General features: G+C 43.8%; 1 protein-coding gene across 1 annotated transcript in view; it reads right to left on the bottom strand.

Moving 5' to 3' along the window:
* MAMLD1 (mastermind like domain containing 1) overlaps positions 1–27,878 on the bottom strand; it is an 88,396-nt gene that overhangs the window by 26,471 nt on the left and 34,047 nt on the right. Inside the window, exon 2 of the mRNA XM_054169397.1 lies at positions 7,058–8,755. Coding sequence (XP_054025372.1) covers positions 7,058–8,755 — 1,698 coding nt within the window. The remainder of the gene's footprint in view (positions 1–7,057; positions 8,756–27,878) is intronic.

Below are 27,878 nucleotides of genomic sequence, written 5' to 3'. Positions count from 1 at the left end.
AACTTCATTGCATCTGAAGGCACTGTTGAGAAAAAAATATGTTCAAACCTTTCAAGCCTTTTTGCTCAGCTGCTTATAAATGAAAGATTTCTGCATATGGATGAAATCTCTCTTTTTTCTTTTTGTTTTGTGACAATAAAGAAAGCAAAATGGGTTACTTGAAAACAAAGCAAGCCAGAAAATCTGCAGTTGGGGCCTGATTCAGCCAATGTTTAGCCCAGGAAAATGTGTGAACGGTGCTACCAAGCTGCTTAGAACACCCAAGAAAAATTGCCTGCCCAGGCTGGCAGGATCAGGGTGGGTTTGGTACAAATGGGTCTAGCGATATCGTTTCACATCAAAGGAATCAGACACTTTTTAGGATGATACCACCACTTTCCCTACACCTCTGAGAGAAAAGGTTCTCTTCCACCCTGCACTTTGGAGCAGAAGGAAACAAGTCCCTGTTGCGTAAAGCTCAAAACCACAAAAACAAGGGGAGGGCTTTTAGAGCTAATGCAGAACCTCTGTGCAATGACACACTGTCCACCACTCACCTCATGGCTGTACAACCCTGCCAGGAGTGGAGTGGGGAGGATACAGCACTGACACACAGCCTTTGTCCTGGGCATTAAAAGCAGTCTGTCAGTGCCTTGTCCCAGATTTCTCTGGCATAAGTCACATTTCCATCTACATGTTCACAGTACATGACTACTTCCTCTTCCAGCACCCCTTCCTGGTGGTTGTAGTACCTCCTGAGTCTCTCTTTTCTTTCCAGGTGGATTTTAATTTATCTAGCATGAGATTCCCATAGATTTGTTTGTGACTTCAGTGCTAAATTGCTGGCAGAACATCTTGCATTTCATTAATCAGGCCATAACTAAGGGAAAGATTCAGATGGGTGCAGCTTTGATATAGTGTCCACATTAATTTCAGATCCAAAAGAAGGGTGAGGGTAGGGGAGGATGCTCCCCACATGGCGTTCAGAAGGATTTGGCCTATTTACAAGCTGCTTCTTTGCAGATTGCTTCCCCTAACAGTGTGCTATGTGGTAACCAAAAGAGCTTTCAGCACAACAGATAGCTAGACTGGAAGGAATGATTGAGTGCAACGGGCAGAGCTGCTAGAGATACCAGTGCCTGTAAACATCTTAAAATAAAATCCAAACAACTGGGAAGGTTAAGACATGTCTACAAGGGTTCCACTGCAACAGGGAACTGCTTTGAAATACTTGTAATCTAACAGAGTAAGGCAACACAGGCGAAAGAGCAATGAGCTAAGAAGATCAGCTATGAACCACATTTTTTATCTTGATTACTGATTTCTGCAAATTTTGTATTACTGTTGTCATGTTGAGGCAAAACATCTCATTCCTTTCCAAAAGTTTACTCCTTACTTCCCAAACTTTATCTTACATTATTTATTCACAGGAAAGGAAAGGGAAAGGAGAAGATGTCAGTTTCGGTCAAGTTCCTTTCAGACTCTGCTGAGAGAAGGGAGGGGAGAATCTCCAAGTTTGAAAAAGAAATATCAGCTCAGTTGCAAGTGCACAGATAAATATAAATTCAGAAATGACCATTCAAGAAGATGTTTTTACATCTGTGGAGAGGTCAAACTCCAGGCTCAGCCTTAGTGCACTCTGTAATCTAGATTCATCACCATCTTCCTTTATTCACCTATTCAAAGGCACTTAATTAGCTGAAGGGCTTGTTGCTTTGCCTTCAAAAGCTCTCCACTCCCTCAAAGGCTTTGCTTCAGTATTGTGCTACCACTGCTCTTTGAAATCGAATCTGTTTTTCTTCTCCACTGCATTACTTTGGGGGGGGTGGGGTAATAAGGTAATATTTTATAAACTTTTTTTTGGTGGAAAAAGGGGAAAGGAAAGGGGAAAGAGGAAAGGAACAGACATAGAGACAGGGGGAAAAAAAGAAGAAAAAGAAAGAGAAAAAGAAAAACAAAAAGCGAAATAAAAAGAAGAAAGAAAAATAGGGAATAAAATAGGAGGGGAAAAAAAGTGAAAACAGTGGGGGGAAAAAAGAGAAAAAGAAAAGGAAAGGGGGAAAATACCAGCAGGACCTCATTCAAAGTGGATTTAACACTTAAAGGAAGAGGAAGGGGTGGAGGAGGGGTTTGAAGCTGCAGATGAAATTTGTCCAGTGCTTCTGGTCTAATTAATAATACATCATACCGTGGTTGTTAGAAAGAGTCCTTGTGACATCTCGGAAATGCCAAATAAAACATGATTTCCCCCTGTACTTGCAAGAGGACTGTATGTACTCAGATGCTGTGGGCTGCGTTCTCTGCGTTTCCAAACTCTTAATCAATCAGCATCTGAGCTTATAAACATGAAGTGCAGCTGAATCAGAAGAGCCTCACCTAACAGCCCCGGTGTGCTGACTTTTCACAGGCAGAAATAACTTCACATAATGTAGGACACCCAGGAATCAGTCTGTGGCATTAACATTTCTGTTTATATTAATAAAAGCTGTATTTTGTATTCCATTATATTTATTTAACCTTTGACATCTAAGCTCTGGGTCACTTCGCTCTTTAGAACAGTGCATTTCTTCTTCAGTTTTGTTTCTATATTTAGAAAACTCATGCTCAGAAACAAGACTTTTTGTTTAATTCCTCCCCTCCCCTCCCCCCCCCCCCCCCCCCCCCCCCCCCCCCCCAGTATATTTAATCTAGCTCAGGGTTTTGGTGTTTCTCTGCAACCTATAATTTACTCTGCCAACTCAGATACTGTATTGCAGCTTTTACCACAGTTAAAGAAACTATCAAGTCCTTTCCAAACGGGTTTTTTTTCTGTCTTGAGCATACTCTTCACTATCTCAAAGGCAGTCCACATGCAGTAAAATACAGAACTTTTTATTGCAAATAATATTATTTTCTCTCTGTCCCTTCTATCATTTTCCCTCTACCATCATTTTTGGCAATGGAGCTAAACAAATATACCCTTCACTGACAATCCAGTATACAACTCTCTGGATGTCAGCAGGAATGCAGAGAGCTCTAAGAATAGCACATTTGGTTCCTACAGCGCAAGCAGAGCTCAGAAACGCACAGTGTGTCCCACCCAAACAATGGCTATTTATTAGCTACATCCCCCCAACAAAACAAAACAACCTTTTCACTTGTGTTTTGGTTTTCAGCATGTTACACACAGAGCAGTGGGCAATACTGCCCTCCTCCCCGAGACTCAGATTTTAACTCAGGCAAACTTGGGCTTGGAGAAGTAACGGCCACCCAAAGGGTTTCTTTTATTCCAGCCTGAGTTTAAACTGCACAGATCACCAGCTCATTTTCCTGCCTTCAGGAGAACCTTCCTTTCTGTTCACAAAGTCCTGTCTCTGGTCTAATATCGGTGGGAGTGAAAGAAGAGCACTTCTGGAAGTGGTCATGTATCAGCATTGCTGAAGGCAGAATTAAGTCCAATATATCTGACATGCCAGAATAGGAGATCTGCAAGTACAAACTATTTAGACATGAAAATCAGGCAGATGCCCAATTATTCAACCTGCCTGGGCAAATGCAGATTTTCATGCACCCAAAACTAGCCAGTAAAGTCAAGTGGCTAAGCTTAAGCCCGGTAAACACTGTGTGATAGCCTTGCAGACTATCTTGGACTCCCTGGCATTTGATACCATCTTTATATTGCAGATTTATGAGCCCAGACCTTTGAGTATATTTTCAGTCAGCAAGCATCAGTCCTACATGAGTAAAATGAAAACCTGCACGTATCCACAAGAGCGATGTTAGCACCAGCAGGCTCTGCAGTAGTGCACAATGCAAACTGTCAGGGCCTCAATCAATATCCATCAATGCTCAACAATAAAGGCATAGTGCTTCAGATGGGAAAAGATTAGCCCTTATCAGATTTACCAGTTGTCCAGGCAATACAGGATCTGGGATGCAGACTGATTACGCTTAAGAGATATATCATTAAGCATGAGAACAGCAGAGCCGTGAGGCACCAGCAGTAGCCCAGCTTTGGGAATGTGGAGCCTTTGCTTTAACACGCATTAAAACAGCAGCAAAAAGCTCACTCTGGGTCTATGTCCCAGTCCCTGCTCTCTTTCCCCATGTTGCTCTGCCTGCTACAAGGATCAAATTTCATGGTTTATTGTTCTCCTTCCAACTGGCCACCATCCACATTCTTCTTTTGTACAAAGCTGCACCTCTTGCTCACACACACAAAAAGAGAGTACTATGCCTTCTTTTTATAAATTTTAGTCACATTTACAAACACATACACAGAGGAACGGGATGGCTTTTAAACACTAAACAACATTCCAGGGAACACTATTATTTCTCTTCAAGTGAATGTTCTTGTGAATGAGACTAAAAAGGGCAATTTTCCATCAGAAAAATAACTAAATTTTGAGGATGCAGAAGTTGCCTCCCCTGTCTTCCGAATCTTGAATATTCTGCCTTTTAATGAAACAACTGCTGTATGCTTGCAAAGTCCTGTTCATCACCTGCCTTGGGAGAGAACTGGCACCAAGATTCGGCAAAGCTCAAATTCAGCCTCGGGTACACTGCTGGAAATCAAAACCACAGCCACTGGGAATACTTTGCTATAATGGAGTAAAACTGGTACACAGCAGGTCAGGTCCAAAATATCAGCATCAGTATCTCGATGTAAATAAGAAGTCTGTTGCAGACAAGTAACAGATCTACATGCTAGACTCAAAGAAACATAGCAAGTATCCAAGAACTCTAAGGTTTCTTACCGAGAATGTTTTTTTCCATGTCAGTTTCCTTTTAATACAGCACTCAGGGTCCACTTTCTTCTACAACCTTTGCAGTAAAGTTACCAAAACCTAACAAAATGTTCTGCTGCTGAACATCCACCATTTTTCTTCAGCAGTTCAACAGACTGTAAAACTGAAGCACTGTCAGCTGGTGTATAATTACTGTAATAAGTCTTACTTGTAAAATGAGGGAGGCACCATAAGCTTACCTAACTAGTCTGAAAATGTAAAATGCTCATCACCTGTAATCACTGTCTTAACTGTCCTTGATCTTTACTGATAGCCGCCAAATTATAATAACTCTCTCTGACAGTGAGAATGAGGCAAAAACGCAGCCCAGGCAGAGCACTAGGAAAGTTGCTGGAAGAGAGGCTGTTTTGGCCAATTAAAGAGACTCACTGCAGAAAATTTTTATGATTTTTTTTTTTTTTTGGCTAATCAGTGATGTAGGGGATTCAGAGGTGTGAGACAAAAATGCAAAGCAGGGAAAAGTAGGGCACAGGAAACCTCAGGAATCCAACAGGGATGTGGCAATTCCACACACCCAGCAGTGGAGCCAGAAAAAAAAAACCCAACCACCCAACAAAAATGCTCAAAGGTTATGGACACAGGATCAAAAGCCATCATGTTACTGCCGTTAACAACTTCCTAGCCATCGTTCGAGATGCGGTAAAAAGCCACCATAAATGTATTCTTCACCCACATTGCCTCCAGACTAAAACATCTGATGTGCAGTAGTGATTCATGAAGTTGCAGAGGCTCACTCGCTTTGTGGTGTGTCCATCCATACTTCTAGCTTCCAAGACAGCAAGTCCCTCTACTTCGTGTTTAATTTGGGTGAACGCTGAACACAAACAGGGTCTTCATGTGCTTAAAGTAACCTAATTACTTCAGACCTCTGGGGGACTCAGGGGCCTCATATTGATATTCCTTTAGAGTGAACTACACTTGCCATATAGTTATGAGTTACATATTTGGATAAGCAAATTCAGTAAATCACCAATCCTTCCCATTTTAAGCTGCTGTATTGTAGCAAGGGAGTACTGAGCATGCACAATGCTGGGAAAAGATCCTAAAGTGGCACAGTGGAAAATTCACCTCATTGACTGACCACTAAGAAGCTGCCATTTCGTAACTATCCCATTATTTCTCATTGCTATTACAGGACAAGGTTACACCAAGTCACTTACAGAACCAGCCACTTAGCAGGGAAGAAGAGCAAAGAAACCCAGGCTTTGGAGAGCATTCTCCAGCCAATCACCATGCTTTTGAGCAGATCCTAGCAGAGCTTCAGAGCTGTATCTGTGGTTTGCTGGATGAGAAGTGTTCCAGTCCTTCACAAAGAGTGCCTGGGTGGACAGCAAAGCAGCTTGGAGGGTTCTGCTTCCAAAGTGTTGGTTCAGCCTAACAAGGCTTTGATGATGAGGTTCAATGTTTCCTACTACTCTTCCTAACAAAAGGAGAGCTATTTATTTATTCATCACACCCATGCTGCTCTCAGACTGCGTCCCCAAGCCCTTACTTGCTCTGAAGTCTCCACAGTGAATCTCTCTTCTCTGGGGCAGTAGAGGATAGTGCTTCACACCAAACCTCGAATCTATGAGAGAAGGTTGCTGGAGGGAAATCAGGGCTGTGCCTCACTCCTGCCAGCCACATTTTTGCATTTACCAGCTTGCTTGGTATCAAAGACCAACAAAGGGAGGGGAATGGCCCTCATCCAAAGCAGGGCATTGCTTCTGGCAAATGCTAGTAACAAGTATTTCAAGTTTGCCTCCTTGCTATCCGGGAACTGCACTGTTTGACCTGCTGTCCCTGAAGGACTCGGATGTTAAATTCACTTCTCTCCCTACCCGATCTTTTCTAGCCTCAGAAACACAATATGGAGATGAATCTGTTGAAGGGCACTTAGGAAAAAAGAAAAAACAAACAAAACAACAAAAGAAAGAGATATTCCCACTTAAAGGATGATGGGAAACATGGGAACATCTCTACAGCTTACAATATAAACTAAATATAAATAAGAATACCACCTATACACACAAAAAATTATTTTAGTGGTATGAAATGTGTTTTGCCTAATAGAGCCCAGTTCTCCACTGGGCTAGAAAAGACAATGCATAGTGGAATTCAGGTACATTTCAGCTGAAGAAATAAAGTTACTGTGATAGCACCAGATTCTGTTATTGCCTCAGTCCACGTATACACCGTGCATACCCCAGAAGTTTAGCCACGTTGCATTTGAAACAGAAAGCTAAAAATAAGAAAAATAAATGACTCAGTATTTTCCCAGAAGCCCTATGAGACAGAAGAGACATTCTCACCTGTCTGCTCTGAGATGGCAATGTGGCAGGCTGCATGTGCCTCTGCATCCGATGCGGCTGCATCAGCTGTCGAAACTGCTGCTGGAGAAACTGGCTGTTGTTAGCCTGCTGGGACTGCTGTGTGGCTGCAGACTGCTGCTGCTGCTGGAGATAGTGAATGAGAGATTGCTGCCCTTGTCCTGCTGTCAGAGGTGACATCTTTTGAGTAGCTGACTCTGAGGCAAAGTGAGACAGTGGTTTGGTGTTATTGAAAGAAAACTGGTCTTGGCTAACAGGGTTCTCATTCACCAGACCTGGCTGTAAGCTACTAGATGGCTGTTGCATAATTATGTTCATATTTTTGGACTGGTTTGTTGTCATTGATTTAAAAAGTGAGCTCTGCATACTTGTGGGGTTGCTGGTAGAAGTGATGTTAGAGATTAATGTACCTTGAGGACTGAAGGGCTGCTGATGCAGAGCTGGGCTTGACAGCTTTTCTGGCCTGTATGGTGGAGAAGGTCCAGTATTTGTGGAGGCCATGCTGGCAACCAAGCTGTTCTGTGGACTTTTAATGTTGTTGGCTGGTAAGCTGGCTGCTGTCAGGGTGGGCAGCATGGAGTTCTGTGGGCTGAAGGGCTGCTGATTCAGAGCTGGACTGGAGAGTTTCTCAGACCCATAAGGAGGAGAGGGGCCATTGGATGCGGTGCTGCTGGAAGTCATGCTTGAAAGCAGAGTGTTTTGAGGACTCTGAATGTTGTTTCCTGGTAAATTATTAGCAGGCATGCCAGACACCATAACATTTTGAGGACTGAAAGGTTGATGGTGTGGGGATGATCCTGCCCTGTAAGGCGGAGAGAGACCAGGAGGAGACATAGTTGGCCAGCTGGGAGCCTGTACTTGTTGCTTAGTAGTAGACACCTGCTTGCTAGCTGCCAGCTGCTTTAGCTGCTGAGCGTGCCAGTTGGAGCCAGGTATGTTGGGTAAGGGTACTGGAAGCATAGGTGGTGGTTGGTTCTTGCTCTGAGCTGCTGTAGAGATGGGGGATGCAGCAGACTTACTTGAGGCAGGAACTTGGAAGTTAGCTCCAGCAGATGATGGTCTCATCTGAGGAGATCCTCCACTGGTTGGATTGCAGCCTGGAGAAAAATCTTTGTTAGCAACATGGTTCTCCAAGTGGGAAGTCTGTGGAGAGGATTTTGGAGTGGTACTTATGCTGGGTTGAGAATGACTCAGCCCAAGTGGCTCTTCAGCCTTGCTGCACAAAATCTTCTCCAGATCCAGGTCGTTGGGAGAAGGATCAGGCATTTTGGTCAGCTCTTCCAGTAGATCTTGCAGCTCTTGGTCCACAGACTGTAAGCTGTTTCCTTTCTCATCATAGTGGACAATGTTATTGTTTTGCCCTCCTATAGACCCCTTTTGACTTATTTCTGTGTTGGGTGGCACTGAAAAGGGGGAACCAATGCCGCCGCCATTCATGTGATTGTTTTCAAGGAGAACTGGATGACCTGTGACTCCCAGGGAAGAAGCACTGTGGCTGCTGGAGAAGGGAGAACTTTGCATTTCTGGACATGCCACATTGGGATTGGCACCTTGGCCCATGGCAAGGTTTACGTCATCCAGACAGAGTCTTTTACTGTCATTTGGGAAAATGACATCAGGCACACCACCGGAGGCAGGAGAGCTATCATCTTCCAGTTTTCTTTTAATGGATCCCTGTAACTGTGAAAGTAAAGAAGAAAGAACATGTTATTGACATGTTATTCTAGCATGCTCTCTAGTTCCACAGTGCAACACTGGGTTGGAGATAGAGAAAATGAAATCATACAATTAAAAAAACCCAATCGTATAAGACAAATTCAATCAGGATTTAAGTAGCTAAAAGTTTGCTGAAATTCAAAGAGTTGTAGTCAGACAAAGGCTAAATCTCACATGTTGGCCTTAAAACAGATGTTACAGCTATAAAATATTGTCATGTGAACTGCAATGGAAGTTTTTTAAATAGTTTCTGGTACCATTTCAATTAAGACATTATACTCCTTGCATAACAAACATGCCAGCATTTTTATGGTAACATTTTTTGGGTCTAAATGGCAGAGCTAAATGAAATCCTGAACTGAATGTAGTGACCTTCTGCCAGTGACTCGGATTAAATTCAGACCTGGGACAACTAAATTGTTTTACATTCTTTATAGGCAGAACATCTGAAATAACTGGCATACTTTCCAAACAAACCAAAACCAAAACAAATTCTCAGCTATCTATCTAAACAGACTTTCCAGCTTCCTAAGCACAGATGTTTTCGATTTCAGATACAGTAAATAACAGCTAAACATCTTTTTTTGTTGTTGTTGTTTATTCTTCTTAGTTTAAGGCAGTATGAGCTTTGTTCTTTTGGAGGATTACAACTCATTCATAAAAATGGAAGTGTTTTCAAAATACAGTTATATAACTATCTTGATGTACAAGAAATGGTTGAGTTGTAAATCCACAGATAGCAAGAAAGAAACCCCTGCCTTCTACTAAAGAAAGTGAAACTGGAAACAATGCTTCTAATACTAATTCAGTGTGCTATGGCAATCTCTTCCAAATATAATCATCTGTGGCTTTCAATTTTAACAAGCCTGACCTGTGTGTCATAGGATTAACCAGACATTAACATTGGCGCTTCAAGTTAAGGGAAATAAGAATTATGTCCTTGTTTATCAATGGAAGAGTTATCATTTAGAAACACATCTAATCAGCAATGGCAAAACCATAGAAGCTGGTTCACATAAAGCCTCTCCCAGCTCTGGCCTACAGTTGCAAGTGCTGCCAGTCAACTAGTACCACAAAAAATATTCATACCTAGTACCAGCTTGTATGACCAAAGAAGCCCTGCCACCAACCCCAGTGTAACCAGATCCACTCCAGGGCTGTGGTGGCTACAGCTAACTTCTAAATGTTACACTAATTATTAAGCACACATCATAATTTTGCCTAAGTCACTACAGAAGCATCATAGGACTGTCACTACAGGGTGTATAGAGGCTGCGGGGCAGAGGATGGGCACAACTTGTATGACTCCTCCTGCAATGTGCCCATGAAGGTCACTGTGCAAATGGCCAAGGTCCACCCATCTTCAGGCAATCGACCACAAATATGCATTGTTCTGACTTGGGAATATGGGAGAGCTGTCTGATGGCTCACTCAATTGAAGTCACACAAGAGCTGTTTTCTTGCTTGTTTCTAAACTTGAGGGCAGGCAGAGGATTGCAGATTTGTGCCTACCCTTGCCTAGGCTATAGATGGCGTTTAAGATCAGTATTGGATGCTGTTGTGCTGGTATCCATCTTACACAGACATTTGGAGGAGAGTGAGAGGATTCAAGTTATTTGTACACCATCATCATGGCAGATGGAAGAGCAGGTCTGCATACTACAGAGATCTAACCTGCTGATCAGGTTTTAGAAGCAGTTCACTTTACCCTCCATCAACAGACAGCAGTTTTGAATGGCACTGTGTAAAAGAGACCTTCTTGCATGGCTATCTTCCCTCTACTCTCTAGGAGTCATCCCTTACTAGAGCAATTAGGGGTTTTCTCCTGTGACCTCTAGTTGCATTGCTTTAACAAGGGCTGCACTCAGAAACCACTGGGAAGAGAGAACTGATGCTGAATGTGGAGCATTGCTTTCAGTGCACCATTCACTGGCTACCTGACAGCCCTCATTGGCCAGCAGTGCCTACACATGGTGTGAATTGCTGCCCTGCAAGAGGCTGCTTGACATCACAGCCAGAGACAGCTGAGGCATCAGTGATTCCATCATTCCTCTGGGCTGATGAGGCCAAAATTTGCTTAGCTTTAAGAAATGGAACAAGGCCTAAATCTTCTCCCAAGTGTTGGTCTAATGATGGATGAAATTGTTTTCCTTCATTTTCTTCATGGAAACTAAGCCAGAGCTGCATGTTTCAACAGATGTTGCACTGTGTAGGCTGAAACATGTTGGTAGAGCATAACTACATATATTTAAACCCAGACATGTATAGAGAATCTTCACAGGGGCTTCACACATCCAAAATAAACACATTGTGTTTCCAAGTTGCACCCTGGGAACCTTCAGGCAGGAAGTGGTGGGGGATCTCCCATACTTGGCCAGCTGACATGCTGGCATGCATGTCCTTGCCAGTGATTCTATTGCCATAGGACATTCCTATGCTCTGAGTTACTGGGGGGAAAAAATTGGGCTTTCTAAACACTTTGAAAAATAGTTTTTTAACTGTTGCACTGGGGAGTAATTGTGATGGGAAAACAAAACTCCATTTCCCCAAGACTATTCCTAGCTACAAACAGATAAAATAAGGCCATAGCTTTCAGATGGCACAGGCATTCCAAAACTGGGACAGGATTTTTAAATAGGATGCTGTTGCTTAGCCCTCATAAGTAGCCTGGCTGTAAGAGAGGGAGTGACATTGGGTGTCATGCTCTCTTGGAAAGCAAGAATCCTGTTTCCCAGGCGAGTATTTGCACAAGGACCATAAAATCTGGAAGACAAATTTCCACCAGCGCAGGCACGCAATTTAGTAGCATTGCTTTTGCTTAAGACAGATTTGACTACAGACCCTAATTTGAGAGAGAAAGATACCATCCTTAAAGCAACCAAACAAATCACAGAATAATCTTGGTTAGGAGGGACACCTGGGTATCATCAGCCCTCTGCTTCAAGCACACAAATGAAAAAAAAAATAGGCAACAGTATTTCACCAGGCACTTAAGTTTGATCATCTATACACAGAAATCCCCTCCTGGGCTGGGCAGCCTGGCTGGGAGGTTCGTTTCACTGTTCTCCACTGAAACACAGGTGGTTTTCACTCCCATACAGCATGCTCTGCTCTCTGCTGGTGCTGTTTGAGGAGCCAGTACTTTTGTCCCAAAGCTCTCAGTGTCTGCTCTCCGTGAACATGTCACCGTGGCAGCCCTGACCAGTGGAGGGCACAGTAATGAGTTTTCTCTTATGGGGACACTAGCTGGCTGAGACATGCTAACAACAATGGTGGCAAGAGATCATCACTAAATACTACAGCTTTCAGGACAAGGAGTTCTTGACCTAACTAATTCAAGAAGCTGCTTGTTGCAGATCATTCATCCAGTCCTCTCAGATGTCTCAAGACCATCTCTTTAAGGTCTACCTATCCCTTTCTAGACTCTTCTCTTACTAAAAACATTTTTACTGCCCACTTCCTTCATCTAGCTGTGGATCCCCCAGTAAGAAGAGCATTTATTCCAACTCTTTCTCCTCCTCTTTGACAGGGCCGATGCTACTCGACATAAACTATGACCAAAATACATTCTTCCCCTTTCTCTGCTGATGTGTATATTGGACAGCTGTTTCAAACTGAGTACCTGAGAAACAGAGAGAAATATTTTTGAAACACGTAACACATAAGCCCATGCACTTAAGGTGGCTGGAGGCTGTCTGTGGCTAGGTATGAGAGGGCTTTGTTCATGTGCAAGCAAGGACGAAGCAGACGAGCAACAAAGGGGCTCCTGCGACCTTGTCAACATTCATTAAAATGCATCAGCATGCACAGGCTAAGTTCTGTTTGGGAATACTTGGGAAACAAAGGCTGGGAGTATTCGATTATGAGTTCTGCATTATCTCAGGTTTGCTTTTAGAAGTGAGAGTACCTTGATCTCAGCACTACCATCCTCCCAAAGCCAGCAGGCTGCCTCTCTGGGAAAGTCCCAAGTTACAAAACACAGCACTGCGAGCTCTCAATGGCAGCACGAGAAGAATAAATGACAACTGTTTACCCTGCTCCTTCCCAGGAAGTGGTGATACAGCTGTAGCTGCAAACAGCTCATTTGTCACACGCTAACTCTTTGCACAGAACTGACTGCCTGTGTGTGGGGACCGCACTCCACAGGCTTCTCTTGGGCAAGGCAGGAAAGGTGGACTCGGCAAGTGAAACTAGTCCTCAGCTGCGCCCTCTCCTCGACTGAGCTCTCTGCAGTTTCCTGCTGGGGTGGCTTTTGGCATCAGGCACTTTCCAAACTCAGGAGGCGGTGCTGGCCTTGAGTAACTTACTATTTCTCAACAAAGGGAGAAGCGAAGGCCAGGAGTGGCAAAAACGGAAGCAGAGATAACAAATTGTTAATAAATATACACAGTGGTGGTTCCACTGGATTTTAATAACCAACTGAACGGGCACCTCTGGACTGGCTCCCTGCCTCCCTGTCACTCAGCCTTCCTTCTCTCTGCAATACATCAACTGTCCTCAGCTGCCACTACAGTTCTCCACATGAACCAGGCTGCCCCATGGCCCTGCTGCCAGCCCCTGTTAATTCTCCATCCGTCACTGACTCCTTCACCTGGCATGGTCTTTGGGAGAAAAGAGCCACTGTGGCCTGCTCAGGAGAGCCTTGTTTCTCCAGCCTTGCAATGATCCCCCTTGCACCAGAAATAATCCAAATCCAACCAGAGATTCTTATTTAGGTCAATGCAATGCAGACACGAGTGAGGAAAAATGTTAGCTGAAGTATTTCTGTGCCTCTTCCTGGCTTCTGCAGCCTGTCAGATTCAAGCCTTGATTTACAGCAACCGCAGTGTGATGATTATTGATCTGCAACCACCCACCCCACTCACTGCCATTGAGAGATCCAACCTACAGCAGTGTTTCCCACACCTACACAGCTTCTTCGAGTGAGAACCAAGCCCAACAGGACACTGCCGTTTTGAACCAATGTCTGTAGAGCCACATTCTCCTTCAGTGGCTAGTCTACCTCCTGTCTCTAGCATGCACTATGATTCCTGGAGACTCTCTTGGTTTAATAGCACAGAATCTATGAATCCATGACTGGGATATCCAGAATGGGAGTTGGATAACCTTCTTTCACTAGAAATCTCAAGATGCTTGTAACGCTTGTGGAATCCCAGGGTTTGGCTTTTCTGTTGGTTTGACTGAAGAAAAAGAGAGAAATGATGCTAAAGGGAGATTGGACAGGTGGGAAAAATTTCAATCCCACCACAGATCCTGGGATTTTCTAGGGCTGTGGCAGCTTTGCACCAAGCCTTCCAGAGCAAGACACTGGTTCCTCAGAAACTCAGGAAAATCCAGGTCACCAACAGGCTGCTAAGACCTGGCATATCTTTGTTATTTTAACAGAGAGAAAATGTTTCATTATTAGTGGAAGGGCTGAGAAACACAGCAGCCTGAGATGAGCAGAAGTTTTTTGGTTCCCCCCCACCAAGTATTTTTTCAAGGTATATTGCAGACTGGGTTTTTTTCCTCTGCAAAGTATAAAACCTGAGACTGAGGTTTGCTCACCGGGGCTGACCAGAGAATCTATCACTCTCTGTCTCCTTCAAATACTAGGCACTGCCAAAACTGGAAGTATGCATTTGCCAGAGGCAAACTGTTTGCAGCATTCAGCGATCAAGACTTCAGTCTCTGTGGCTTCAACAAGCTTCAGCGAGAGCTATCTGCCCATCAGCCCAAAATGTTTCTATCTGTTCTGACAAAAACAGTCATGTAATGAGAAAATGAAACTGGCAATTCTCCATACAAAACAAGAAAACTTTGCAAATTTTTCTCCTGTGCCTTAAATACACAGCTTGGAAAGGTTTGTGCTCTCTATGCCTCATTTATCACACTCCAGATAAGATTTTAATGTCCTACTAATCTTTGAGGACAGTTCACAAAAAAGAGGTGGGAATCTGAGTGCGTGTTTAAAGGCTGGAAAGTGGATTTGACGTAAGACTGCCTTTCAAATGGCAGCAGTTACTTGCAACCCTGCTTGAGCTGTTTCCAGGAGCAGGCTGGCTTGCACATGAGCAACAAACCCCAAATGCTCATGGGCAAGGATTCCATTTAACTACAGCAGATCCTGGCACCACATTAAGTGCATTTAGCACATCTGCAAGTTTCCATTTGTGCGTGTTGGCTGCCGTCTGGTAACAGCAACTCACATTTTATGTCTGAATCCAAGAGAAAATGCTTCCTGCTGACCAGCGAGTAGCCAAAGCAGTCCATGCCTATGAGAAACATAAACTATGCTTTATCAAAGTCACATCTCAGGCTACAGGTTACAAGGAGAACCCAAGGAGGCTCAAGCAATTAAAACTACCATTCACATTCTCCACATTAAGATGAAACACAAGCTAAAATCACATTCTTCCTAGTGCTCTAGGCTTTTTGACCCTTCTGATTTCAAGCGATTTCAGCATGGATGGACATAAAGTTGTCATTTCACATTGTCAGGAAAGAGATCACACAGCCATTCCAAGCTACCAGAGATGTGTTTCACCATGCTTAAAAATAGCAATGCCCCAGCTCCTCAGCCAAGGAGTGTCAGAGTAAAGTCTGCTTTGGGGTCTTTTGGGTATTTGCAGGCTGGGAAGGTGGCAGATCCATTTATAATGAGGTGTGTGAGTGGAGAAAGGATTATGAACAGGCAAAATTCACAGGGTGGATTTCCTTGTATTCATCATGCTCATGGAAACAGGCAACTGGAAGGGAGGATGTAGGAAGAGGAACCGGGGATGTAAGCAGTCATTTTAAGCATAAAAGAACATCAGGTATTAGCTACTTGTACACATTATGTAGCTTATTTTCACCTGAAACTACAGCTTCTCCCCGTTTATAATTTACAGTGGCAATGCGAAATTTGCCATCTTTAAAACTCTTATATTAACATGGGTTGGAAGTTCCTACTTGGATTATGTACAGGTAAAATATCTTCTAAACACTGCTGCTACATTTGTAGAATTCAATCTCCCATCAGTACAACAAACATCAGTTGACTTGATGGGAGCATGCTGTGATCCTTTGCCCCATTACTGTCACCACGCATTGTGATCCTCTCCAGTTATTTCCTCAGTAAATCAGGAACCTCAAGCCGTGTTATAAGAAGAAAAGCAAGTGTGTGCTTTCCCTTAATGAATGTGGCAACACTCTCTGTTCTGAATGTAAAAATACCTGAACTAAAGGGGCAGTTACTCCCATGCCTGCATGCATCACCTGGACTTGGGCTGACAGGCACACCTCATGCACATCACCAGAGCCCATGACAACAGGTTTTGCTTGCTTGCACTGTTGCTCCCTGCAGTACAGAAGGTCTCCTTTGACTGTTGAATAGATGTGAACTTTGAAATGGTGATTGCTGACCTTGCATTTTCCTTCAGCTATGTGGCCTTCTTCCCCAGGTAACCATGCAGCATAGATAGGAAGCAACCCTGGCTGCAAATACTCAGAACTGCCCTGTTCAGCAAGTAAGCACAAAAATCCCAAACATCATGAATATACAAAACCCGGAAAGATGTGATCTTACAATAAGCTTAAACCGCAGAAACTAACAGGAAATTCAACTTGGACTACCAAGAGCCTAAGGTTTTTGTTGGGTTTGGTTGTTGTGGTTTTTTTGTCTTCCCCCCCAAATATTAACAAAAAATGAAAGGGAAGGAAATATTACAAATACGATTTTCTCATACTGATTTATGTGAATGTGGTTATGCTCATAATGACAAATATATGTGATCTATTCCTGCTTTAAAATGGACTGTCTTACAGGCTACACAGCAGCAACTTTGTGAGCAACGTGGTTTTTTATTATCCTGCTGTAAAATTACAGGCAACACGACTGGTGCCTGTGTGAAGATAGCACTGGAGGATCAGTTCCAAGGAGGAAAAAAAAACATAGCCAAGAAAATACCCATTTTGCCATCCCACATAAGCAAGTGACACTCGCTGTAAAGAAAAGAAGAAAACCCTCCAGACCAGTAGTTTTGCTGCTTTCCAGGTCAGACAGAATTACCAGTCTCATTTCAAAGGCACCAACAGAGATCTGCCCTATCAAAACAAATGTTCAGAGCCTTCCTATCTTGCCTTTCCTTAGCAATTCATCTGCTTTCAGTATTAACGACCCTGTTAAAATGGAACATTTTCCAAGAGAAAAATTGCTGCTGACAAGTGGATCTGGAGGAACAGGACTACTGCTTGCTCCTGCCTTGTGCTGCTAGCAGGAGATCTCTGTACAGATGCCTCTTAATTAGTCATCTGAAGACTTACAGCAATCACGTCACTCATATTGTTTGGCTGTAACTTCCACATTCCATTTAATGACAAGTGTTATTAACTAGACAGCTGAAGACAGAACAAGTTCTCTGCCTCTTGGTTTTTAAGCTGTAGTACAAGAGCATTTCTTTCATATCTGGCTGTAAATCAAGATCAATCTTAGACTCAACACCTTTCCATCAGTATTACCTCATCTTACCTCAGTTTTAATACCAGCAGTATTGTTTTATATCTTTTTTTATAGTCCATTAATTTCAAAGTCCTGTGGAACACTCTGTGGTAATTTTGTAGACTACATTAATTTCTCATGGCAGTAGCTAGGCTGGAGAATTGCAGATCCTCTTCACTGAGCAAAAAGTTATGTTTTTGCTGCTTGGGTCCCCTGGGATTTGAAAGACACCTTTCTCTCTTCTTTTTCAGCCCCTAACGCTGTCACAGTTGTGCAATGATCATAAGCTAAAAGGACCTGAGTATAAGAAACAGGCTGTAGAGGTTCCTAAATTATGAGGTAGGTTTACCATTTACTAGATAACCAGATGAAACCTAGTCTGACACTTCTTTTCTGCTACATATTGCACTGTTTTTTAACACCCCTGAAGACTTACTCCTATGATTTTATCAAACTATAGGTTCCATTTTGTGCAAACGTATGGTTGGGGAATTAACAGCCTGAAGGCAAAGTCTTCTATTAGGTCAAACTTGGGGCCAAAAAAATCTCTCAAATTCTCAGACCGATAAGAAACAATGGTATTTCATCCTGGGGGTGGAAAAAAAAAGGCATTTTTGTTTCAGCAGCTGAAACACTCACACTTACTCCCCCAAAGAGTAACAGCTCCAAGCTCGCCTGTGTGGCTGCACCTGACTGCTAACCTGATATGGCCCTACGTGGGTCCAACTGCTGAGCCACCTTCTGCTTACATCCTGTATTGGAAAGCATCACATTACTGTGTCCAGAGCTCTTCTCCAGGCTTGGCAGGGGACAAAACATTTCAAAGAGCAGTTTGGAGCTTCTGCTAAGCCGTATCAGAAACTAGAGCATGACTCTAAGAAGGATGGAATAGGCAAGGAAAAGAAAACAACCTGAATGGCTCCTACACACTCATCCAGGGCCTTAGTGAGCCTCCTGGATGTTCCTCTGCCTTTCAAAAAATGAAACAATAATCAGGGTATTGATTAATACAGAACCATAAAGCCAAGCCTCACTTATGAGTAAAAAAAATCATGAATCTAGTGAGACTCTCACCAAACATGGGTGTAGAGAGGTCTTTATATAGAAGTAGAAACACTTTGTAAAGCAAAAGAGTCCAGTGGTGAATACCTAATTTGTTCCTGACTACTTAATTTTATCCCAAAAATTTCCTCTGTACCTACACAGCAACTCCACTATTCTAAACATGCAGTAAGTGCAATAGGAGCACAGCTCACTGGCAACACGTTATTTGTAGGCTTCCTTCCTCCTGAAGCAGTGAGGTGACCAGACCAGCATGCAGCTCTGGCTCCTACAACACACATTCTTTGAACGGTATCTGTTACTTACACAAGCATCTTCAAAGGGACTCTGCAGAACAGTGGTGCTAAAGACCTAACTAAACCCAAACACAGACCATCCATCACCCCACCCCCGAAGTCTCCATCCTGTATAAAGCCCTTGAAATCTTGGCCTCAGGGGAATAAATATTTTGGGACACTGACTTCAGCAGGGATGGGATTTCACTCTTTGCTCTTTATTATTAACTGAAGGAGTGAATTAAAAATACAGAGCATTTGGAGAAATTATCTCCAGCAGAAAATGCAACACTTCCGTTACTTGCTTTTTAAGCAGAGACCCTCCCAACTTGCTGCAGACACCAGTTCCCACTGTTCTAGAAGCGATGTTAATCACACATTCATCACTGCAAATTGACAACATAAATGCTGACTTGTGCAAACAATGTTAGGGAAAATGGTGTTCTTGCTGCAGAAGTGAATTACATAGCCTTTCAAGCTTTCTACCCTTCTCAGTGTTATGTAAACTCTAATTTCTAAGCCTTTGTTCTGCCTTTAAAGGTCACACAGTTGAAAGCCGTGAAGCATAGCATGTGTTCTCACTGATATTAAAATACTGTTTACTAAATCATGCATATAAATGTAAAGAAGAAACTGTTTGCAGCCTGCTGTGTTAATAAGAGGTGATTTATCAGACAACATGGTTCCAAAGTATCAACATGTGGAATGAAAAAATCTGATCTTAATCACACAATGTGACTCTTTTTGGGTTGTTTTTTTGAAGTCTCCACATTGACATGCAATCACACCAACTTCTGATGACACCGTATTTGACTGATTAAATTCTTAATCCTGGCAGTGCTTAACTTCAGGACTACAAGTGGTCTTTTCAGATTCGAGCATATGATTGCACATTTGCAAGATCAGGATTTCATTTGCATATTCAAATTGCAAAACTGCATCTTCCTTTTGTCTGCGCAAGGCCAACTATAGCGCTCCAAATGCTAAACAACCACCGTAGAGTTGGACAGTATTTTTAGCATCTCTATGGTGCACTTCTATCTTTAGCTGCTGTGTTCACAAACAATCCCACAGGACACTGCATAGCTAACATAGCTCAGGCTCTTCACCACATTCAACTTTTCTCCCAAAATATGGCGAAAGCAGACTAGACAACAGGCCAGTTTAAGACCTGCCAAAGTTTCCTCAGATGCACTGTCCTGAGCAGAGCAGGACTCTGTCATAATGTACTGAAACATTAAAACATTGGAGTGGTGATGGAGCTTGCTGTGACTTCCTCCAGGGAAAATACAGCTCTACACTACACGTTTGCACTGTGCAGATAAATCAAGGAGGACAGTGAAGTATTTCTGCTTGTTGTTTCCTAGCAGGATGTGCCCACGGGTTCATGGCGAATTTCTGGTCAAAGCTTAACCCTGCAAGAGAAGTTAATAATTGAACTTGCCAAATCATCACAATTTCTAAATCCAACTGCATCTTGTTTTTACAAAGAGGCATATTAAACCAGTGAGCCATTTTATTAGACTCATGCTCATGTAACAAAAACATGTGTTAGCTCTTGAGTGCCAAGTATCATCCTGGAGGGTTACCAATCCCTGTTACAGATTTTGTAGCCAGACTGCAGTTATCTGTCATAACAGAGGAGGTAGTTTTGAACACACAGAATGAAGCATGCTGCTCGCTTCAGGAATACTTTATGTGGTCTCTGTAAAGCTCTAGGAAGGTGATGTACTGCTGGGGGTTAAAAAGAGCTTCAAACTTACTGCTGACTGCAGAGGGGCTATCTTGCAGAAGCCTTCTGGATGGCTGGGGCATGGCCCCAAGCTTGCTCTTTCATTCCCTAGAGCAACTTTTGAAAATGGTGCCAGCACCACCAGCTCCAACTTTCAGCTACAGCAGCTGGGTCAGATCTGAGTGCATAGGAAACAGTGTTAAGAGTTATCTGTATGAGGTATTTCAAAACTACAAGTTTACCATGAAGAGAGAAGAAACTCATCATGGCAATGGAAGTGTTAAACAGATGATTGATCTTTGAAGCTTCAAATCTGAAATGCTTTCCACACTGAGCTGGAGCTCATATGGAGGCAATAGCTTGCAATATCTTGATTTACAGAGGAAGTACTGATGGACTCCCATACATCCTGCTAATGGTGAAGGGAATTATGTAAAGAACTATTTTTTTCATTAAGTGCCTTAGCTGAGGTTTGCAGATGAACCTAGACACTTGTCTCCAATTTAATTTCAAGGGGACAAGATAACCTGAAAACCCTTAGAAAACCTTAGATGCTGTGAGTGCTTCACAAATGGGCTCTTCATTTCCCCACTTGTGCTTACCTTCTCTCCCATTACTGTAGTGTTAGCAAACACTCTGTTATCAAAATTCTTTAAATGATAATGGGACTTTCCAAACAAAGTGTGTTCATTAGCTTCCTCTACACAGGTGAAGGAAAAGACCTGGGCAATGCCACTGAGAAGAAAAACATGAGAGAAGGAAAAGACCAGAGCAATGCTGCTCTGAATCAAAACCAAGAGAATACCAGGAGAGAAAAATGAGAGACATCACCATGTAGCCTGGAAGAAGCAGACCAAGAGGAACCCTCTCTCTGTGTCCCAAGTTCTGCCTGCTACAAGTCGTGGAGCTGAAGAGGCTGCTCAGAAGACAGCACAGCCAACAAGGATAACATCTCCTCCACTCCAAAGCTGCAGCAGCCTTCTTCCACAGACCCAAACTGTCTTGGGGGGTGAGGGGTGTGGTAATATAATTCCTTTCCTCTTTTCTCTCCCCTTTCTCTCTGTCACTCACTATTTTCTCTCTCTCCCCTTCTGACCCATCCACTTTATTTGTGTAATAAATAGTCTAGCTGTTGATATTTTGGCCTTGTTTGTGCCTCTAATTTCATAACATGGGAATATTCAAAAGAACTGAGTCTCTTTCCCTCTCTGGACCAAGACATCTTCTCTCCCATTACTGTAGTGCTAGCAAACACTCTGTTATCAAAATTCTTTAAATGATAATGGGAATTTCCAAACAAAGTGTGTTCATTAGCTTCCTCTACCCTACCAGAGGTATCACCATACATCTGGGAGGCTAAGAACTAGGGAAACAGTATGAGGGCTAGGAGGGTGTCCTTTGACTCTGCAGCAGCACCAAAGCAAGGCTGAGATGCACAGGAGGCAGTGGCCAGGTAGCCACTTTAAAGCACCGAATGTATACAATCAAGAACATCAGTGATTCATTCAAAGGGTTGGCATCATGTAACAGGAGCATCAGGTTAATGAGAAACTAAATAATTGAAGTACTTTGCTTTTTCTGAGTCCTTTCTTAAAGAATTTTAAATGACAAGAGGATTCTCCTTCAAGCAGGATGTGAGGCTGACATTCTGGGGTACGGTCCCTATCCTGTTAAGGGTTCCTCAGCTGAAAACCATGGGTTGAGAGACTGGGCCTTTACTAAGAAACAGTGATATTACAGGAAACCTCAGTGCATACTGTTAGGACATCAACAGTAAATTACCCTTCCATTTTCTAATACAGACGCGATGTCTGGAGTTGAGCAAACACATTCTTGAAAGGTCAGAACACTCAAACTACATGTACCTAGTTTAGGATGAAAAAACCTGTGCCTTTCAGTTATGACATTTCAGCTTACCTGCAAGAATTAAACTGTTTCCCAAAAAGTTTTCAGTTCCAAGAACATGCATTTCTCCCAGTGTTGGAAAGTGAAGGTAGAGCTCTTTTTTTTGTATTAGCTTTTCACAGGTATCACTGAGTCCAGCGATTTCTCAAGAGTACAGCCATTCCTCCTCAAAGGGCTTCAGTCACCAGCAGATGTGCAGGCGGGGATGCCCTGCCCACCTTGGAGAAGGGGCCAGAGGAACACAACTTGCTTGGGTAGCAGCCCATGGCAAGTCACTGCTGGGGAGAGCCACACATGACCATTCACACCAAACTTTGCAAACCTGAAAGAACTATGAAATTTCCTGAAATACAGAAGAAGTTCCTCTTTCAGTTGCAGTTGCATGGTATAGTGAGGGTGTAACTGCTGTAACCATCAGGAAATGACTGTCATGTCCGGACGGCACTATGGAGCATTATTGGGGAGTCAGACCTTTGCAAACTGAGCACAGAAGTTTGGTTTTGCTGAAGATGCTCTGATCTGTCACTAGGCACAGTGTTGTGTCCACTCTCAAGTTTCAGGATGTTCAGAGAATTGAAGGAGCTCCAGTTTAACCCTAGCCCAAAGGTGTGAGGTTCACTTTGTTTCAACACAGCTGCCTGAGGTCACTTCATCACTTCAGATTATTTCCCCAGGGCTCAGACATCCCAAAGCCAAGGGTCCACTGAGGTAGCTCTGGGACTAATTAGTGCAGGCAAGCACTGTGTTCGTGTGACCCACCATGCTGGGCCTTGCTTGGACCTCCAGAAGGACCACCGTGTACACTGTGCCCAGGTAGTCTCAGCAATCTCAAACTGAACTGCACTGAGAGAAAGTCACCTTTGGCTTACTGCCAGTGAACAGGCACACCTTCAGCACAGTAAGATGATTATCCACTATAAAAAATGAAAGCCCCTCAGGTGGAAGTCCCTGAACTCAGCTGAGAAGCACTAACTGCAAATGCAGTAGAGATTGAAACAGGTTAGCCACTACATACATAGAATACATAGAATACATAGAATAAACCAGGTTGGAAGAGACCTTCAAGATCATCGCGTCCAACCCATCACCAATCCAACACCACCCAAGCAACTAACCCACAGCACCAAGCACCCTGTCAAGTCTTCTCCTAAAAACCTCCAGTGATGGCGACTCCACCACCTCCCCAGGCAGCCCATTCCAATGTGCAATCACTCTTTCTGTATAGAACTTTTTTCTAACATCCAGCCTGAACCTCCCCTGGCGCAGCCTGAGACTGTGTCCTCTTGTTCTGGTACTGCTTGCCTGGGAGAAGAGACCAACATCTGTCTGTCTACAACCTCCCTTCAGGTAGTTGTAGAGAGTAATAAGGTCACCCCTGAGTCTCCTCTTCTCCAGGCTAAGCAACCCCAGCTCCCTCAGCCTCTCCTCGTAGGGCTTATGTTCCAAACCCCTCACCAACTTTGTTGCTCTTCTCTGGACTCGTTCCAGCAAGTCAACATCCTTCCTAAACTGAGGGGCCCAGAACTGGACACAGTACTCGAGGTGCGGCCTAACCAGTGCAGTGTACAGGGGCAGAATGACCTCCCTGCTCCTGCTGGCCACACTGTTCCTGATGCAGGCCAGGATGCCATTGGCCCTCTTAGCTGCCTGGGCACACTGCAGGCTCATGTTCAGTCTACCGTCGACCAGCACCCCCAGGTCCCTCTCAGCCTGACTGCTCTCCAGCCACTCCGACCCCAGCCTGTAGCTCTGCATGGGGTTGCTGTGGCCAATGTGCAGAACCCGGCACTTGGATGTGTTAAATCTCATGCCGTTGGACTCTGCCCAACTGCCCAGCCTGTCGAGGTCCCTCTGCAGAGCCTCTCTACCCTCCAGCAGATCAACTCCTGCGCCCAGCTTGGTGTCGTCAGCAAATTTACTGATGATGGACTCGATGCCCTCGTCCAGATCATCAATAAAGATGTTAAAGAGCATGGGGCCCAGCACTGATCCCTGGGGCACACCACTGGTGACTGGCTGCCAGCTGGATGTGGCACCATTCACTACCACTCTCTGGGCTCGGCCCTCCAGCCAGTTCCTAACCCATCGCAGTGTGGTCCCATCCAAGCCATGGGCTGACAGCTTGGCCAGGAGCTTGCTATGGGGAACGGTGTCAAAGGCCTTGCTGAGGTCCAGGTAGACTACATCCACAGGCCTCCCCACATCCACCAGGCGGGTCACCTGATCATAGAAGGAGATCAGGTTGGTCAGGCAGGACCTACCCTTCCTAAACCCATGCTGGCTGGGCCTGATCCCTTGGCCATCCTCTAAGTGTTGTGTGATTGCACTCAGGATGACCTGCTCCATAATCTTTCCTGGCACTGAGGTCAGGCTGACAGGCCTGTAATTCCCTGGCTCATCCAACCGGCCCTTCTTGTGAATGGGTACCACGTTGGCCAGCTTCCAGTCAGCTGGGATCTCTCCAGTGAGCCAGGACTGATGAAAAATAATGGAGAGTGGTTTGGCCAGCTCATCTGCCAGCTCTCTCAGCACCCTAGGATGGATCCCATCTGGTCCCATGGACTTGTGGGGGTCCAAGCTGCTGAGGAGAGCTCCTATCACTTGCTCATGGAACAAAGGGAAACCATGCAGCTCCCTGGCTCCCTCTGCCAGTTCTGCAGGCCAGCTGTCTGGTAGACGTTCTTTCCAGGTAGTAAAAACTGAGGTAAAGAAGGTGTTAAGTACCTCTAAAAATGGTTGAGGGCAACCATTTTATTTCATATTGGTACAGAGGCTGTCTTCTGGTTTAAGGTGACCTGCTTTTCAGGCAGTGCTTTGTAGAAGGGAATACAACTTCATCAAATGGACTGACTTGAGGACTTCCAAGTGCTAACCATGGCTGCAACCCCTTGCCTTCATCCTTACCACTGTGCAAAACTCCTGCCAGCCTAGCCTTGGTTCTCAACAGTATTTCCAGCATGGGTCATGAGTACAAGTTACCCCTTCCTGAGTTCCTAGTGACATTCCAACTTCTCTTCTGAATTAAATTTTCTGTAGAGTCCCTCCTAGAGCCCACCGGTGCCACTGGTACTGCACTGTAGTGTGGCACACACCCAGGCCAGTACACCTCGTCCCAGCACTGTGGTTGTCTTGGAGGAAGAGAGCTCCAGTTCTTCAAAATGAGCCTGTTTCCTATTGAAGCTGTTTGTGGGGACTGCAGAGAAACTGTACCTGATTTCCTGTGCATCAGTCACTAGATTTGCCAGACAAGATATAGGAAATGGGCAGGAAATGTCAGCCTTATGTATTCACAGCAATTCTTCCCCCTCCTTCCATGCCATTTCTGAGCAGCACACCAAGACCTGACCTTGCACTTTTTAAGTGAAGCCTTTCTTACACAAACATTTGAGTCAGATCTGGAGGCAGAAACAAATGAAAAGCCAAACACATTGCCTAATTATTATTTTTTTTTTTTAAGGAAGACTGACACCCTGGTTTATACCTCTTTGCAATCAAATCTAAAACTGCACATTTGTAACTGCGTGGATTCTGCTACATGAACAAAAAGTTTAGAACTCAACCTACTTTTCATGCCTTTTGGTACCAGTATAAAGATTGTTAAAGAACTGATATCCCAGGAGCTCTGCACAGACCTGAGAGGTGCTGATGCACAGAAAAGGTGTACTATGATTAAGCACATGAGTCAGGAGGTTTCAGCTGTTATATTTCTCCCTCTCCCTTTTACAGTCATCTTAATTTTGCTTCCATTAAAAAATCCAAGGCAGACAACCAGCAAAGACCTAGTCCTTCACCTTGCTTCCCTGTGCAATCATTTAGACATGGATGTAAAATAGGACTTTTCTAAGCTGGCTGCATTTTCTGTCCACTTTATCCAAGTGTAAATGACGGCATAAGAAGTAGGAAAGTGGAACCAGACCTAGCTTGTATCTTTCTAATAAAACTACCCCTCTTTTCCTCTTAAACACCTTAAGTTAAACACTATTTTCCTCTTTTGTTTCCCTATTAGTTACATGTGAACAGGGAAAGATAAATGTCAAGTGAGTCTTTACAGGAAAAACGCACCACAATTTATCAGTCCTCCAACAGAAAAATGAGGCAATAAAAATCTCCTCCTTTCTGCATTAGTCCTTTCTTTTAACAAGAGCTGTCTTACCTTTTTTGTGGTTTCTATCTACTGCCAAGAAAACCTAATTTTATCACTGGAGAGCCTGCAAGTCCTAACTGATCATCCAGCATCTTCCAGATCAAGCCATCTGCGCTGCTGACAATTTTTGAACAATCAAGTCAGGACTACATTTGGTCATGACCAATCGGGAATTTACTCACAGCACTGAACCAAATTCAAAGTACTTTGTGTTAGTACACAAGACACCAAAAATAATGCAGGAAGAAATGGGGTGACATTGGGGTAGGATTTGCTTTAAGAAAGTGTTGTTTTTTTTTCCCCTCTGTGTTTCCTTAAATGGTGTCTCCTAATTTTTGCAAGACAAATAAAATCTTCTGGAACAAGACAGACACTGAATCAGAAGGGTCAATATGAGGAACTCCCTGGAAATAAACTTTGCTCATTTAGGATACAGTGTTTCTAATGTGGGACATGAAACTGAGCAATGGGCAAAGGACTTTTGGGGTTGTCTGCAAAGGAGCTGCACCAACAGTGAAGTCCAAGCCTTGATTCCTCAGCCCAGCAAAGAAAATGTCATTCCCTGCAAGAAGTGTGGCACAAGCTGATCAGACACTGTGTCACTACATTTGTTCACCAAGTGGTTGGGCAAGATGAGATTCTGCTCCTTGATAAGAACCTCCTGCTTCCAGGGCACATGGGTGACACAGCACCCATTGGGACACGGCTCTGCCAGGAGGGTGCCTCTGGCAGCTCTTGCATAAGGACTCTGGAACCACCAGCCCATTGGGACAGCCCATTTAATTATGACAGAAAGGAGCTGCAACAGGATTCCTAGACAGCTCTCACATTGCTATGACCTGGGTGTCTCATGGCCACACATTAGTTTTGGGGTTCTGAGAGAGGCTGAACTATCTTCCCCCCCACACCCCCCCTAAAATGTGTAGAAGCTCATAGATTGAATGGGAGGGATGGAGAATAAACCTCAAGTGCATCTCCTTGACTTGCTAATGGTTTATGTTTCCCTCTAAGGGTAATCCAGGAACAAGGAGGAACTTTAGCGACCCCTTAAAAATGTGTTTATCTCCATGTAAGAAAGCAGCAGCAGCCTTCTCCAGAATGTAATGCGTTCCCAGCTTCTGAAGCACATGGCTCTCAAACAAATAGATACTTTTTATAGAAACCTGATCCATTAACGAGCTGAACCATCAGATAGGCACATGAGAACAGCAAACAACCCCAGGAAGAGCTGCTGTCTTTCCATGCTGAACAAAAAGCTATTTACAGTAAGTAATGCTGCTTTGCCACATCTGCACACAACTTTCCCCCCTTGGTTCCTGATACAAATTTAAAGAAGCAAAACTTGCCTTTTTCTATGCTTACTTGCTCCTGAGTGCTCCTTGTGCAGATGTCCTCTCAGGACCCATTTTGCCACATTCCAGTGCCATCTGCAAATATGATTTGGTCCAGGCTTGTCACCGCCCCACGCATCAAACGCATTTCTGTTTCATTATCTCAGTAATATCTTT

This window comes from Dryobates pubescens, chromosome 18 (genome assembly GCF_014839835.1).
Source record: "Dryobates pubescens isolate bDryPub1 chromosome 18, bDryPub1.pri, whole genome shotgun sequence".
NCBI classification, from domain to species: domain Eukaryota; kingdom Metazoa; phylum Chordata; class Aves; order Piciformes; family Picidae; genus Dryobates; species Dryobates pubescens.
The sequence above is the reverse complement of the archived record's forward strand: the minus strand, read 5'-3'. Positions and strand labels throughout refer to the sequence as shown.